This window comes from Tamandua tetradactyla, chromosome 8 (genome assembly GCF_023851605.1).
Source record: "Tamandua tetradactyla isolate mTamTet1 chromosome 8, mTamTet1.pri, whole genome shotgun sequence".
Lineage (NCBI taxonomy): Eukaryota > Metazoa > Chordata > Mammalia > Pilosa > Myrmecophagidae > Tamandua > Tamandua tetradactyla.
This window is the reverse complement of record NC_135334.1, coordinates 95,481,851-95,498,219: the sequence shown is the minus strand read 5'-3', so window position 1 is coordinate 95,498,219 and position 16,369 is coordinate 95,481,851. Positions and strand designations below refer to the sequence as shown.

Here is a 16,369-nt window from a genome sequence, read left to right as displayed (position 1 = left end):
AGACAAATTTTGGGATTTGGGGAGGAAGTGGCCTTATAGGCCAACCCAGGGTGCAGTCATAGTGACATGTATTTGGGAACCATGCTCTCATTAGGGGGAAAGAGGTACCAAGGTTACTTCTCCTGAACTTTTTTGTTTCCCATACGGCATGGGTGGGACCCTCATAAAGCTGAGAGCCTGGCTGGAGAGACTGTAAGAGGGCACTGGGTGCTGGGGGTGGGCGGCTCTTCATGGAGGACTGTGAGCTGTTGGCATGGGCCAGAACAGATGGGAGACCCAGTTAGGTGAAAGAGGGGTCTATACCCCAGTTAGCACTCAGTGAGGTCAAGTAGTCCAGGAGGCTTGAGGCTCTTACTACGCAGAGACAGAGACAGACAAGAATGGACCAGAGTAAAATTACTTTACCTACAGACTTCAACTACTAATGGCAGTGGGGTAGGCAGCGACTGTGGAAAGAAGGGACATTGCCCTAAAGATCAGAGGACACAGTACCCAATGACCTTGAGTCTCCTCTCTCCCGTGAGGTTTTGCAAGCAACCTCCCCCCAGGAGCTATCTGGTAGAGGGGGAGGGAATGCAAGATTGAGAAATCTAGGGATTGGAGCTCTCTATGCAGCAGGGTTTCCCAACTTGGCACTATTGACATACTGGGTTGGATAATTCTTTCTGTGCATTGTAGAATAGTTAGCAACATTCCTGGCTCTACACACTAAATGCCAGCGGCATCTACCCCCCACCAAACATGTCTCCAGATATGCCAAATGTCCCCTGGGAGGGGTAGGGGATAAAGTGACCAAGAAGTACTGCTTTAAAGAGTGTGGACACCATTACCCAAAGGACTGTCCAAAAATACCAGATCAGACTAAAGTTTGAAATAAATAGGGCTAAAAGCTGACTTTTTTCCCCATTTTACCTAACCAGCAGGGGGAGACTTAAAAGAAATATGAGTAGTTATAGACAAAATGCAGGTTACAGTTTTTTGGCACATCTCATGGGAGCTATACGGTGGGATAAAACTGGGACCATACTATGTAACATGAAGTTGAAGATCTGAGAGGTTGAGAAACATATCCAAGGTCACATAACTAGTAGGCTAGTGACGAAGAGCAGAGTTAAATTCGGACCTGACTCCAGAATGGGGTGCTCTTTCCTCTACATGCAGTGACAACTGATGCCTAATGAACAAAGGTATTGTTCACCTGAGTATCAGCAAGAATCTACGACATGACTTGGTAGCCTCCGGCAACTATAGATCAAGTAAAGAAAAAAGCAAAATACCCTCGTAAATGGCAAAGAGAGAAAGTAGAAATATCAGCTGTGCTTCATGTACTTTTTGTTTGTGTGTAACTGAACGTGTAATGGAATCTGGGTATCCTTAAGCCTCAAGTCTAGGGCAGGTCCCAACTCTGCCACAAAGACTTCCTGTTACCTGACCCTCAAGGGGTCTCACTGACTCCAACTGAAATGTTTATATCGTTTTGCTATCACCGCACCACACAGATTTTTCAATTAAGTCTTGCCCCTCAACATGGATTGTAAGATTCTTTTTACCTTTAATTAAGAAATCTTCACACACATACATTCTATATATGGTATACAATCAATGGCTCAAAATATCATCACATAGTTGTGTATTCATCACCATGTTTACTTTTTAAGAACATTTGTTATCACTCCAGAAGAAGAAACAAAAAAAAGAAAAAACTAAGACATTAATACATACCATACACTTTACCCTCCTTCTCATTGACTACTAGTGGTTTCCATCTACCCAATTTATTTTACCCTTCGTCCCCCCTATTATTTATTTATTGTTTATCCAATAAATAACACTCCTCAGTAAAAAATCCCATACCCTGGATAAAAGGAGCATCAGACATAAGGTTTTCACAATCACAGCCACACTGTAAACGTTACATTTTTATACAATCGTCTTCAAGAATCTAGGCTACCGGAACACAGTTCAACAGTTTTAGGTACTTTCCTCCAGTCATTCCAATATACCATAAACCAAAAAGGGATATCTATATAATGCATAAGAATAATCTCCAGGATAACCTCCTGACTCTGAAATCTCTGAGCCACTGAAACTTTATTTTGTATCATTTCTCTCTTCCTCCTTTTGGTCAAGAAAGCTTTCTCAATCTCCTGATGCTGGGTCCCAGTTTATCCCAGGATTTCTGTCACATGTTGCCAGGGAGATTTATACCCCTGGGAATCATGTCCCACATAGGGGATAGAACAGTGCGTTCACCTGCTGAGCTGACTTGGAGAGAGAAGCCACATCTGAGCATCAAAAGAGGTTCTCTGAGGGTGACACTTAGACTTAATATCCTTTGCAGGAATAACTTTTATAGGGGCAAACTCCAAGCTCGAGGGTGCGGCCTATTGATTTGGTTATCTCCACTGTTTTCGAGAATATCAGAAATTCTCCAAATGGGGGAGCTGAATATTTTTTCCTTTCTCCCCATTCCCCAAGGGGACTCTGCAAATACTTCTTTACTCACTGCCCAAATCACTTTGGGATTTATCAGGGCATCACACTAACCTGGACAAACCATCAAAATAATCACTCCCTATTCAAGATACCATGTACTTATGTTGTTCAACTAAAATGACCAAAAAGTTAAATTAGGAAACGCACTGCATAAAATATAAATTTTGCATCAAATAAACATCTCTCCCTTTAGTCTCCAACAGAAGTTGGAAATTTAAAATATGGATGATCCTTTACCCAGTCTTCTGATATACCTTAGTCCTATCCAGATCAGCTTCATTCAAATCTCTACGTGATGTCTGATCAACTTTGTAAAGAGTTTCTGTATGGGGTACTGCTGACTTTCATAGCTTCAGAGCTCTAACTCTGAGTCTCAGGTGTTACATAAATACCCAAAGTTTCTGGGAAAGAGCATGTTTTATACAAACAGCTCAGTATCTCAGCATTTAAAATGAACAGTTATACATCCTGAATATAAGTGACTGCTGTAAGAGCTTACAATTTAGGACCCTTTACAATAGGCCCCAACCTGATAACCCACAATTTCGACTTTAGCTTACCGAATTTTTAAATTATATTAGTCTATATGATTGAAGCATGATAATATTTGTCCTTTTGTTCCTGACATTTCATTCTACATACAGTTGTTAAGGTTCATTCACTTAGCTGCATGCCTCACAACTTCATTTCTTCTTGCGGCAGCTCAGTAGTTCATTGTATGTACACACCATAGTTCCCCCTTCCATTCCTCAGTCGTTGCACCCTTAGGCCACCGCCATTCATTGTGGATCGGGAACACTGCCAAACACCAGTGTGCAAATGTCCATTCGTGTCCCCACACTCAGTTCCTCCAGGTATATACTGAGCAATTGTGTTTCAGGATCATATGGCAAACCCACCCCTAGTCTCCTGTGGAACCACCACACTGCCCTCCAAGGGGCTGCACTTCTCATTTCCTTACTGACAGTGAATAGGTACATCTCTGTCTCCACATGTTCTCTAGCACTTGTTTCTCTCTGTTTATTTTTAAACAGCTTTATTCACACATCATACAATATAACCTAAGTGTATAGACATGCCTACGCCACCATACTCAATCTGAACACATTTCCTTTTCATCCACAAAGGATCCATACCCCTTTCCCAATCTCCCTGCGTGCTGACATTTAGTTTTGGCATAATTTGTTACATTCAGTGGAAGCATATTACAATGTTACTGTTGATTACAGACCCTAGCTTACATTGATTTTACTTTTTCCTGTATACCATCTATTTTCAACAACCTGCAATACTGACATTCATTTGTTCTTCCTCATGCAAAAACATTTTTAATTTTGTACATATAATCACCATCATTGTACACTCTAGGCATTCCTAAATTCTACTTTCTCAGTCTTTACCCTCTATCTTTCCTTCTGATTTCATACATGCCCCCAGCCCTTCTTCCTCTATCATATTTACATTCAGCTTTATTCAGTGTACTTATATTATTGTGCTACAATCAGATAGTATTATACTATCCATTTCTGAATTTTTACACTCAGTCCTGTTGTACAATCTGTATTATGTCAGCACCAATTGCCCAATCTCTACCTTATTTCTATCTCTTGATAATCTGTGTTTTTAACTTTAATTCTCCAAGTTCACTCATTAATGTTAGTTAATATTAGTGAGACCACACAGTATTTGTTCTTTTGTTTCTGGCTAATTTCACTCAACATAATGTCCTCAAGGTCCATCCATGTTGTTACAAGCTTCATGACTTTATTCTGTCTTACAGTTGTGCAATATTCCATTGTATGTATATACCACACTTTGTTTAGCCACTCAACTGTTGATGGACATTTGGACTGTTGCCATCTCTTGGCAATTATAAATAATGCTGCTATAAACATTGGTGTGCAAATGTTCATTTGTGTTCTTGCCTTCAGGTCCTCTGAACAGATTCCTAGCAATGGAACTGCTGGATCATGTGGCAATTCTATAATTAGCTTCCTGAGGAACCACCTAACTGCCTTCCAGAGTGGTTGTACCATTTTATATTCCCACCAACAGAGGAAAAGTGTGCCTCTTTCTCTATATCTTCTCCAGCACTTGTATTTTCTGATTTTTTTTGATAATGGCCATTCTAGTGGGTTGTCAGATGATTTCTTATTGTGGTTTTGATTTGCATTTCCCTAACAGTCAGTGAAGCTGAGCATCTTTTCATGGGCATTTTAGCCATTTGTATTTCCTCTTCTGAGAAGTATCTGTTCATGTCTTTTGCCCATTTTATAATTGAGTTGTTTGTCTTTTGTTGTTGAATTGAAGAATCTCTTTATATATTCTGGATACTAAACTCTTATCTGATATGCGGCTTCCAAATATCGTCTCCCATTATGTAGGCTGCCTTTTTACTTTCTTAAGAAAGTTCTTAGATGCACAAAAGTGTTTAATTTTGAGGAGTTCCCATTTTTTTCTTTCTTCAATGCTCTTGCTTTGGGTGTAAGATCTAAAAAATTGCCTCCTATTACAAGTTTTATAAGATATTTTCCTGCAGTTTCTTCTAAAAGTTTTATGGTCTTAGCGCTAATGCTTAGGTCTTTAATCCATTTTGAGTTAATTTTTGTATGGGAGTGAGATATGGATCTTCTTTCATTCTTTTACATAGGGATATATAGTTCTCTAAGCGTCATTTATTGAAGTGGCCGCTCTGTCCCAGGTGAGTTGACCTGACAGTACCATGTTGTTTTGACCACTGTAGTTTCATAATATACTTTAAAGTCAGGTAGTGTGAGACCTCCCACTTCATTTTTATTTCTGGGTTATTGGTTTTTCTATTTCTGTAAAGTCAGTTCTTGGAATTTTAATTGGTACTGCATTGAATCTATAAATCAGTTAAGAACTGACATCTTAACTACATTTAGTCTTCCAATCCATGAACCTGTTATGCCCTTCTATTTATTCAGGTCTTCCATGATTTCTTTTAGCAATTTCTTGTAGTTTTGTGCATAGGTCTTTTGTATCCTTAGTTAAATTTATTCCTAAATATTTGATTATTTTGGTTGCTACTAAATGAAATTTTTTTCTTGATTTCCTCCACAGGTTGCACATTACTAATGTATAGAAATACTACTGATTCTTGGGTGTTGATCTCATAGCCTGCCATTTTGCTGTACTCATTTATTAGCTCTAGTAGTTTAGATGTGGATTTTTTTTTTGGGTTTTCTACATATTGTATCATATCACCTGCAAACAGTGAGAATTTTACTTCTTCCTTTCTAGTTTGGATGCCTTTAATTTCTTTTTCTTGTCTAATTGCTCTGGCTAGAACTTCCAGCACAATGCTGAATAACAATGGTGACAGTGGGCATCCTTGTCTTGTTCCTGATCCATTGAGAATGATATTAGCTATGTGTTTTTCATACATTTCCTTTATTATGTTGAGGAAATTCCTTTCTATTCCTATCCTTTGAAGTGTTTTCACCAAGAAAGGATGTTGAATTTTGTCAAATGTCTTTTCTGCATCAGTTAAAATTATCATGTGATTTTCCTGCTTTGATTAGTTGATATGGTGTATTACATTAGTTGATTTTCTTATGGTAAAACATCCTTGCATATCTGGAATAAATCCCAGTTGGTCATGGTGTATAATTCTTTCAATGTGCTGCTGGAATCAATTGGCAAGTATTTTGTTGAGGATTTTTGCATCTGTATTCATTAGAGTGATTGATCTGTAATTTTCTCTCTCTTTCTTTCTTCTGTAGTATCTTTCTCTGGCTTTGGTATGAGGGAGATGTTGGCTTCATAGAATGAGTTAGATAGTTTTCCCTCCTTTTCAATAATTTTGAAGACTTGAACAGGATTAGTACTAATTCTTTCTTGAATGCTTTTTAGAATTCACATGTTAAGCCATCTGATACTTGGACTTTTCTTTTTTGGGAGCTTCTTGATGACTGATTCAATCCCTGTACTTGTGATTGGTTTGTTGTGGTTGTTGATTTCTTCTTGAGTCAATGGTGGTTGTTCATGCCTTTCTAGGAAGTTGTTCATTCTATCTATGTTGTCTAGTTTATTAGCATATATTGATTATATTATCCACTCATTACTTCCTTTATTTCTGTGGGGTCAGTGGTTATGTCCTCACTTCCATTTCTGATTTTATTTGTTTGTATCCTGTCTCTTTTTCTTTTTGTCAACCTAGTTAACGGTCCATCAATTTTATTGACTTGCTCAAAGAACCAACTTCTGGTTATGTTGATTTTCTCAATTGTTTTCATGTTCTCAATTTCACTTATTTCTGCTCTAACCTTTGTTATTTCTTTCCTTTTGTTTTCCTTGCTGTTCTTTCTCTAGTTCTTCCAAGTGAACCATTAATTCCTCAATTTTTCCTCCTTCTTCTTTTTTAATATAGGCATTTAGGGCAATAAATTTCCCTCTTAACACTGCCTTTGCTGCATCCTATAAATTTTGATATGTTGTATTTTTCATTTTCATTTTCCTTGAGATATTTACTGATTTCTCTTGTAATTTTTTCCTTGACCCACTGGTTGTTTGTGTGTGCTGTTTAGCTTCCATATATTTGTGAATTTTCTGGCCCTTTGCCTGTTATTGATTTCCAACTTCATTCCATTATGAAAATGTTTTGTATGTTTTCAATCTTTTTAAATTTATTGAGACTTGATTTGTGACCCAGAATATGATCTATCCTTGAGAATGACCCATGAGCACTTGAGAAAAAGGTGCATTTGAGTATTACTCAAATTCTGTTTTCTTTATTGATCCTCTGTCTAGATGTTCTATCCATTGATGAGAGCGTGGAATTGAAGTCACCAACTATTATGGTAGAGGTGTCAATTTCTCCCTTCACTGTTGTCAGTGTTTGCCTCATGTATTTTAGAGCACTCTGGCTCAGTGCATAAATATTTAAGAATTTTATGTCTTCTTGTTGAATTGCTACCTTTATTAATACATAGTGTCCTTCTTTGTCTCTTTTCATTGCTTTACATTTGAAGTCCAATTGTCAGATATTAGTATAGATACCCCTGCTCTTTTCTGATTGTTGTTTGCATGAAATATCTTTTCCCAACCTTTCACTTTCAACTTATTTTTGTCCTTGGGTTTAAAATGAGTCTCCTGTAGATAGCATATAGATGGGTCCTGTTTTTTAATCCATTCTGCCAGTCTATTGTCTTTTGATTGGGGAGTTTAATCCATTAAGTATTATTAGTATATAGGCAGTACTTTCTTCTACCATTTTGCCTTTTGGATTTTATATGTAATATCTAACTTTTTTTCTCTTTTTACCTTTACTGATAAGTCTTCATTGGGGTATGCTGTACTTCTTGGATCTGTAATTTTATCTCTTTCATAAGAGATGGGAAATCTTCAGTGATTATTTCCTCCATTAGTCTTTCTTCTCCTTTTCCCTTCTCTTCTACTTCTAGGATACCCACAACATGTATATTCACATAGTCATTCAATTCCCTAAGACCCTGCTCATATTTTTCCACTCTTTCCCTTATATTTTCTTTTGCACGTCAGATTTCAGATGTTCAGTCCTTTAGTTCATTAATCCTTTCTTCTGCCTCTTTAAATCTATCATTGTAGATTTCCAATTTATTCATCTCTTCTATTATGCCTTTCATCCCCATAAGTTCTGTGATTTGTTTTTTCAAACTTTAGATTTCTTTTATTTTGTTTGCCCAATATCTTCTTTGTATCTTCTCCCAACTCATTGATTTGATTTTTTTTTTTTTTAATATTTTATTCAGTCCCTCTCTCTTCTAGATCACTTTGCAGGGTTTTTTTTTTTTTTTACATGGGCAGGCACCGGGAAGCAAACCCGGGTCCTCGGGCATGGAAGGGAAGCATTCTTACCTGCTGAGCCACCGTGGCCTGCCCTGATTTGATTTTTGATGAGATTTTCCATGTCTGTTCAAATATCCTGAACTAGTTGTTTCAACTCCTTTATCTCATCTGAATGGGTGGTTTGTTCCTCTGATTGGACCATATCTTCGATTTTCCTAGTATGACTCATTATTTTTTTGCTAGTGCCTAGGTATTCGGTTTTCTTAATTAGTTTATTCTGGAGGTTGTCTTCACAGTTTTACCTATGATTTTCTTGCTAGATGGCTTTGTTCTCTATCTGTTCTTTGACATTCAGTTCAATTTATTCTAGACCTCTTGGTATAGGTTCTGTTTAACTGATTAGAATTTTTCAGTTCTTCCTATTCTGTTTCTTGCCCTGCCTATGCAGAGCTTTTTTTTGTTTTTGAAGAGGGTATCCTCCATATTATAGACCCTAGTCAGATCCTCCCAGACTGGACTGGCCTCATTTCAGGAGGAAAGAGTAGCCAGCATCAGTTTTCCCTAAGGCTGAGACCCAGCAGATTGTCTGACTTTCCTATGAAGCCTCTAGACTCTGTGCTTTTCCTATCCCGCCCAGCATTGTCTGCCGATCGCTTCCTACCAGCATAAAGTGATGTGGTACCTTTAATTTCAGCAGATTCTCCCTGCAGGGGGCATGGCTGAGACAGAGGTGAGGTTGTAGGTTGTCATTAATTGGTTCAGTTTTCCAGTCCCTGGGGTCTGAAATTCTTCAAGGAGGGATTCCACCTGAGCTGGGCCCATCCTTTCTCTTGGGGAAGGTACAGACTTTAGGAAATGAATTCCTTTCATCTGACTAGTTATTTTGTCTCTTAGAGTAGCTTAATTCCACCCTTGCCTGGGGCAGTGCTTGAGCCTGAGAAGGCTTCCAGTTCTATCTAATGAGTTGTCATATAGTAGGAAAAAAGCAAAAAAAACCCCAAATTCTTTTCAGAGCAGGGCATCGGCTCTCAGATTTGTCAACCAAGAGCTTAAGTTGGTACATGGCTCTATGTATCTCCAAGCCCTATGTGCCCCCCCCCCCTTTTTTAGGGTTTAGCCCTTTTCCAGTATTTTGTACTGTCTGACTCAAAAAGCCTCTGCTTTCCCCCCCCCATCAGCCCTGCCCCCTCTCTGCTGGGGCAAATATTCCTAGTACCTATAGTGCTTATTCCAGGTTTATCTGTGCTGAGGGCCTATTTTCAGTAGTTAGAATTTGTTACTTAATTCTGCAATTGGAGCTTGGTTGAGCTAAGCCCTTGCTGCTAGTAAATTCTATTTCTTTTCCCTTAGGGAACCAGGTTGCTGTGCCTGTGGGGAGGGGCACCAGCCTCAGGGGCTTGGGGGACTTTACAGTTTTATGTGGGGTCTCAGCCGGTCCAGCTTTTTCAGACTGGTGTATGCTGTGTGTCTGGTCACTGATGCAGCCCCGGCAGTTGTTCTGTACTGTTCCTGGATATTTACTCTGGAGGACGAACTAAATTCTACACCTCACTAAGCTGCCATCTTGCCCCACCTCTCCTGTAAGATTCTTAAAGCAAGAAGCTGCAGTCTCTCTCTCCTGCACATTAACAAGCGACTCTACACTGGGTATTGTACAGAGAAGACTAAGACAACAGAAGCCCACAGATGACTGGACATCAAAATAATAATTTTGATACAGTATTATCAGTGCTATTATGGAGTGGGCATCAAGTAGCATGAGGTGCCACAGGAAGGCTGCAGAGAAGAGGTGACCTGGCAGGTAATGATGGGAAAGACAATCTAAGCACAAAGTATTGTGCATGCAAACAACATGGAAGCATCAAACACCCTGACGTATTTATGGAGCTATAAATAATTCAGCAAAGATGGATTCCTCAACTTCCGAGAGAGCTTGAGGAGGAGTCTCCTGCAAAGCACATATTGCATCTATTGATGGGGTAATAATTCCTGCCACCTAAAAAGGAAGACTTTAGCCATCCAAAGGGCCATCTTGAAGACCAGCTTGCTCACTACTCTGCTTTCTCTCCCACATTAGACTACTGGTTAGGCCACACAGAAAGACTAGCCAACTGCTACAGTCTCTTAGCCCTGAATACCACCAGCTTGGGGTCTTAGACCAATACGATGATGCTTAGAGATAAAAGTCACCAAAATCACGGCATCATATCCTGTCTTAGTTACTCGATGGAGCTATGCATTGCATCAAAACAAAACAAAACAAAACAAAAAAAACACTATAGGCTAGCCTGATTTTCTCCAAGTGTCCTGTAAGTAGAATCACTGAGTTTCACAGATGGTGGTGGCACAATATATAAGTTCAAGGTCTTGCGGGGTTAGGCACAGAGAATTAGACTATTCATTCACAAAAGTATTTATTAAATACCTACATGTGCCATCCAAGAACTCCTGAGTGTAGTGGGGGACACATACATACACATATACACACAAGTACAAAAACATTTCTTGAACATCCCAGACTCTACGCCAGGTACTTTTCAAGTTCTATCTCTAACTTTCAAAGGTTAAGAACTTGCTCCAGTTCATTTGGAAAAGCCAGAATTATGCAGGTCTTTTTACTTCTTAAGATCAAATTCTTTCTTCAACACCATCTAGACTCTCTGAAGCAAGCACTTCCCACACGCAATGAAAAGAGTACAGGGAAGGTTAGAAATGAAATGAGGGCACCAGGAGCCCACAAGATAGAACTGACTCTGCCTGGGGGAGCCCAGGAGGACATCACAGAGATTTATTTTGGGACCAGTCAGATGGGCTCAGGGGAAAGGAATTCCAGGCAGAAGGAAGTAGCAGGTTTAGGGGCACAGAACTTTGCAAAGGCCTGCAAATGGCCTTGGAGAAATGCCAAAGAGCACAGAGCAGCAGAAAGCATGGGGCCTCTGAGGGGAGATGTGTCCAGGGTTAGGTAGGGGAAGCAGATGAGAGAAAGATCATAAAGGGCTTTCCATATTCAGTTAAGGAGTTTAGATCTGTTCCCACAGCAATGAAAAGCCATCAGATGTTCTCGGAGGGAGAATTTCTGATGTTAAATTTAAATGCTCATTCTTTTACATGAAGGAACGTATAATTATATGTAAGAAGATGACACAACTCACTGCCTCTTTTGAAAAGAAAAACTATATATCCTAAACATATGGATGCTAAGTCTGTTCCTTTAATTTTATTCTGCAACATATGGCACTCTGAATTTTTAGAGTATGAGTAGATAGATTGACTTCACAGATCAAAACTTTGTACGAGACATCTTCATCTGTTATTTTAATTTCTTTTCCACTGTAGCCAATGCCCACTGTATCGATCTAATAAAAGGAAGTGGTGAGATCAGGTGACATCTGGTAAAGAGCTTAACATGTTGGCTGGCACACGTATACTAAGCTCAATATAAGGTTTTGATTAATACACACACACATAAAAGACAAAAGGCATCTGTCATTATGTTCTTAGCTGAACTCCATAGCAACAAACTAATTTCAGCCCCATTTCAGGAAGAACTGACGGATGCATGCAGATATGTGCACACACATCTAACAGGAAAAAAATGAACAAGAGGCATTTAAAAATGTTGCTATACCACACCAAGGAACCATGTCACTTTACAAAGGTCATATGGTTTTGAGAAAACAGAATTTATTTCCATATCAGGCTTTCTAAATAATCTTGCTGTAAACTTTTGCAAGATTTTTCCTCAAAGAGCCTCTATAATGATTTATGTATCACTCATACATCAAGGCTACGTTTCTGCTAAATCAAACAAACATCTGGATGACAACTTTAATCATTTCATTATTTCCAAGTGCCTGGAAATTTGAGATATCTAGACCCTGGCTGAAATTTTGTGTCTTTATCAGATATTTGTCATTAATCAGAGAAGACCTTACAGAGAAATCCAATCGGAAAAATTTTAAAACCATGCTAACTGCAGAGCTTAAAGGTTCAGAGAAGTTGAATGGCATACCTTATATCACAAAGCTAGCAGGTGGCACAGCAGGATTTGAGTTCTGTTCTGTCTTACATCTCACCCTGTTTTCTTTCCACTACCATCAAATGCCTCAACAATGATATATTTAGCAAATTCTGAAACACAGTACAAATGGCCAGTCCTTAAACACCTACCACCTTGTCATTTTTATCTGTAGAAAAAAAGAAATGACTAGAAAGAACATTGTGTGACTTGCCTAGACTCAGCATTTAGAAAGGCAAACTGCCTCAAAGTAGAAACTCACATGCATTTCTACTGGATGGAATCATGGTTAGTGAGCATTCTATGTTACATGTAGAAGAAATACTGAACACCATATAGGCTTCCCCTCTTCACTTTGAGGATAAATTTCTGCATTAAGAGGAATGAGGGAAGAAATGCTAAACTGGACTCCTCAAATTTCTATAAATGGATGGTTTGTTTTACATTTCTACATTTTTATCTACATTTGCTCTAAGCGTTATCTCACATGCTAAAAATCTAAGCTTCAGAAAGTAGGAAATGAAATGTAAACACTTGCATTTTTAGCATGGGTAAAGGCTTTGGTTTGAGTTGCTAAACAAACTAGGAAATTTTCACTGTAACATTAAGCTTCAGTTTACAGTGTTTCAACGTCTCCACCTTGTGGAGACCGTGAACACTACATCAAAAGAAGTTCATTGACAATCTGTTTAGGCTTAAAACATTGGTCTGACAATAAAATAAGCTCTTCATTACAGGATACAAACAACCGGGATTTCTTGGTAGCATATTATAGTAGGAATTGATAATGATTACTTGAAGCCATATGGGATATCAAAAGCCATCTGAATAATAACAAAACGATTATGTGCAGTTAACTTTAATAAGTATATGTTGCCTTTCATGTTTATGGAAAACTAGAAATATGAGATAATTAAAGTTAAGTATATCATTTAATTTAACAGTCTGTTAACTTTCTGATCCATTCTGGATAGCAGAAATTTGTCACACTGTAAAGATATGAGGGCTCTTGTCTTCAAAGATTTTACTACCCATGTTGGTTCTAAAATTGACCTTTTAATTATAAGAAAGCCAAAGCACCTTCATGCAAACTTTTAAGTAAATATAAGAACATTAATAGCCAGATAGGTAGAACTAAGTGGAAGTGAACTGATTTTGAAATAAGCATCCTAGCAGTTGTGCTATTTCAATGCAGCAATAAAATGCTGGGCAAGGTCACATGCAGGGTAGCTGCTAAGGACTGTGGGCTGTGCCCCTGAACATGTTATTGAACATCTTTGGGCCTCAGTTTCCTCATCCATACAAATTATGACATCATCTAACTCAAAAGACTGCTGTGAGGCTCACACAAGATAATATATACAAAGCGCTTAGCACAGTGCTTGGCACATAGTAGGAATGTTGGCTATTATTAAAATTATTGCGAATGAAAATATTGAACCCATGGGGTTCTTAATCACTATTTTCATGGAAATGAGTGACATGATTATTATTTCCTATTAGATATGCTATCAATTTGATTGCTATCATGTCAGAGATGGAAGAGATCTTGGAGAACACCTGAGCAAGTCTTATCAACAGGAGAAAACAGGCAGACCTACATTCATATCGTGATCTGGAAGTGGAGGGAAAACAAGAAGCCAGACTTTGTGCTCACGAAATCATGGTATGTTCCATCTAAAAGTTTCCTTAGATGTTATCTCACTGATCTCTTAACTTCATATATGAACAAATTGAAGACTGGGAGGTTGGGTTTGTTCTTTTACTCATTTATCCACGTGATCATTAATATGGTGATTCATATATTTCTATTCTGCACAAAGCACTCAGGTGAGCACTGAGGACTGAGTAGTGAATAAGCTGGACAATGTCCCTGGCCTCATGGCGTTTACCATATCAGGCAGAAGGGGGCAGCAGACAATAAACTAAAACCAAATAATCAGGAGAACTTCACACAGGGATAAACTTTCAGAGGAGAATAAGATGGGGTCATGTGATGGAGATGACTGGGGCAGGACATTTCAACCACGTCAACCTGAGTTGTCAAAGGAGGGCCTCTCCAAAGAGGTGACAACTGAGCAGCAGGAGGGACCCAACCACGCAAACACCTGGGGAAAGTGCATCCAGGCCAAGGAACAGAGAGAGCAAAGGCCGTCTTGAAGACATTGAGGAAGAGAAAGGACGGCGGTAGCAGAGCAGGGGGAGAAGGATAAGAAGAGGCAGGCAGGGGCCAGCGCGTGTAGATCTGAGAGACCATGCCAAGGAGCCTGGACTCCATCCTAAGGGTCAGGTTTGGTTCAGGGGACTGCTGGGATGCAGTCCATTTTCAAGTGTCACTCTGCCTGCTGGTGGAGCTCTGTTGGAGCCACTCAGCAAGTTACGGTCCAGGCCTGGACTGCTGCCCGGGCCTTCTGAGTCAGAGCACAACCGTGTTCCCCAGCAGCCTTTGACGTGGATAGCGGGAACTGAAGCAGATTGTTTGATCTGCCTGGAGAACTTAAATACAGGCCTACAAAAAAGAAACCAGGTGCCAAGCCTTCTCCGCACTGTGGAAAGAGAAGGCCCAGGTACTCACCCGCTGGTAATATCATCAGTCCGGATGTTCTTGCTCAGAACGTCCCCGTCGCTCATATAGCCAGGGGCGTCCATGCTGATACCTTCCAGGTCCATCTCATCTCCTGCCTTGTCCGAGACATCCACGTGACAGACGCTGCTGCCCCTGGACGCCAGCTGCCTTCTCAGTGGGGCAGAGTACACATAGCGGCCCGACTCGGTGTTGATGAAGCGGTTGGCATTAGCTCGAGGGGGGTACCCATTGCCCATAGAGGGGGCGTCCCCTGCTTGGAGTCGAGGGCTGGACTGGCCAAGTCTCCAAGAGAGAGGAGTAGGCCTTCCTGTCAAGCTGAGGATACTGCGTCCGCTTATCTCCGTGGTGACATTAGTGTCAAATGTGGTTTCCAATGTGCTAAAAAAATAAAACCGGCTTGGGTTAGGGCCTAATGTGTTCAGCATCCTTTGCAGTTTATGTATTCTTTAATGTTTTAAAAAATGATGAAATATTTCACATGTACACAAAATAGGAAAAAACAATAGCACTAATGTACCAACCAGTTCATTTTTTCTGTTAAAAATGAAAAATGGAAGCTGCATATCTACATAACATTCTTAAAAGCCCAATAGAGACTTTTTCCCTAAAACATGGCATGACAAAACCACTACCAATTACTTTAATTCCATAATCTTAACATATGTCTTCCAATCTAGGACAGGAAACAGAAAATACTGAACCGATAAAGATGGGGCAAAAAGGTTTCTAGCTACCCCTCTGTCCTGGATGTTGCACCACAGCTCTTTTTTTCCAAGAGCAGAATGCACTGGTCCATCCTGGAGCTCCTAAAACCACACCTCATATCCTCAGCTCCCTCCCAACTGAGCAGGCGAGAAGGACCCTGATTTTCTAACTCTCTAAGGTTCATTTCTCAGACTTGTGCTTCTCCCACATTTTGCCCAAAATGACCACTAAACTTTGGGATGAGGGGAGCCTGAACAGAGTGGTGAAAGCCTGGGTTTGAAATCCATAAGAAATTCACCCAACTACTTAAGTTCATTTCAGTGATTATGGCGGAATCATACCTGATCATAGAGCCACAGATTCCAGCACGTAACTTCGTATATTCACATATCTAAAGGCTTAGGAGGGGCAATTCCAGGGCCCCATAAACCCCCAAGCTTAATCTTTTCTGAAAAAGCCAATTTGGTGCCTCAAGCTGCTTTTGTTTTCTCTGATCCTGGAAGCTGTCTCACTTTCTTCATGTTGGGGACCTCTCAGTTTCAGGCCCCACTCTCAGTTTCAGGCCCCATCTAATGACAGAGCCTACAGTAGGAAACACTGATCTGCCCAAACTGCTGACACTGGAGAAGCCACTGCCCCTTGGATCTCGTGGTTCTATTCATTGATCACAGAAACTGAAATCCGAGAAACAAAGGAGACTCACTTGGAGTTCAGTGGGGGTAACGAGGACTTTCCCCCGATTATCAAAACCAAACACAAACTGTAAAATTTCA

The 16,369-nt window shown here is 39.8% G+C and overlaps 1 protein-coding gene across 5 annotated transcripts in view; it reads right to left on the bottom strand.

Annotated features, from left to right (window-relative positions):
* NAV2 (neuron navigator 2) overlaps positions 1 to 16,369 on the bottom strand; it is a 390,205-nt gene that overhangs the window by 150,136 nt on the left and 223,700 nt on the right. For all 5 annotated transcript variants that reach the window (XM_077114211.1, XM_077114212.1, XM_077114213.1 and 2 more), the window contains one exon: positions 14,880 to 15,269. In XM_077114211.1, the coding sequence (XP_076970326.1) occupies positions 14,880 to 15,269 (390 nt within the window). The remainder of the gene's footprint in view (positions 1 to 14,879; positions 15,270 to 16,369) is intronic.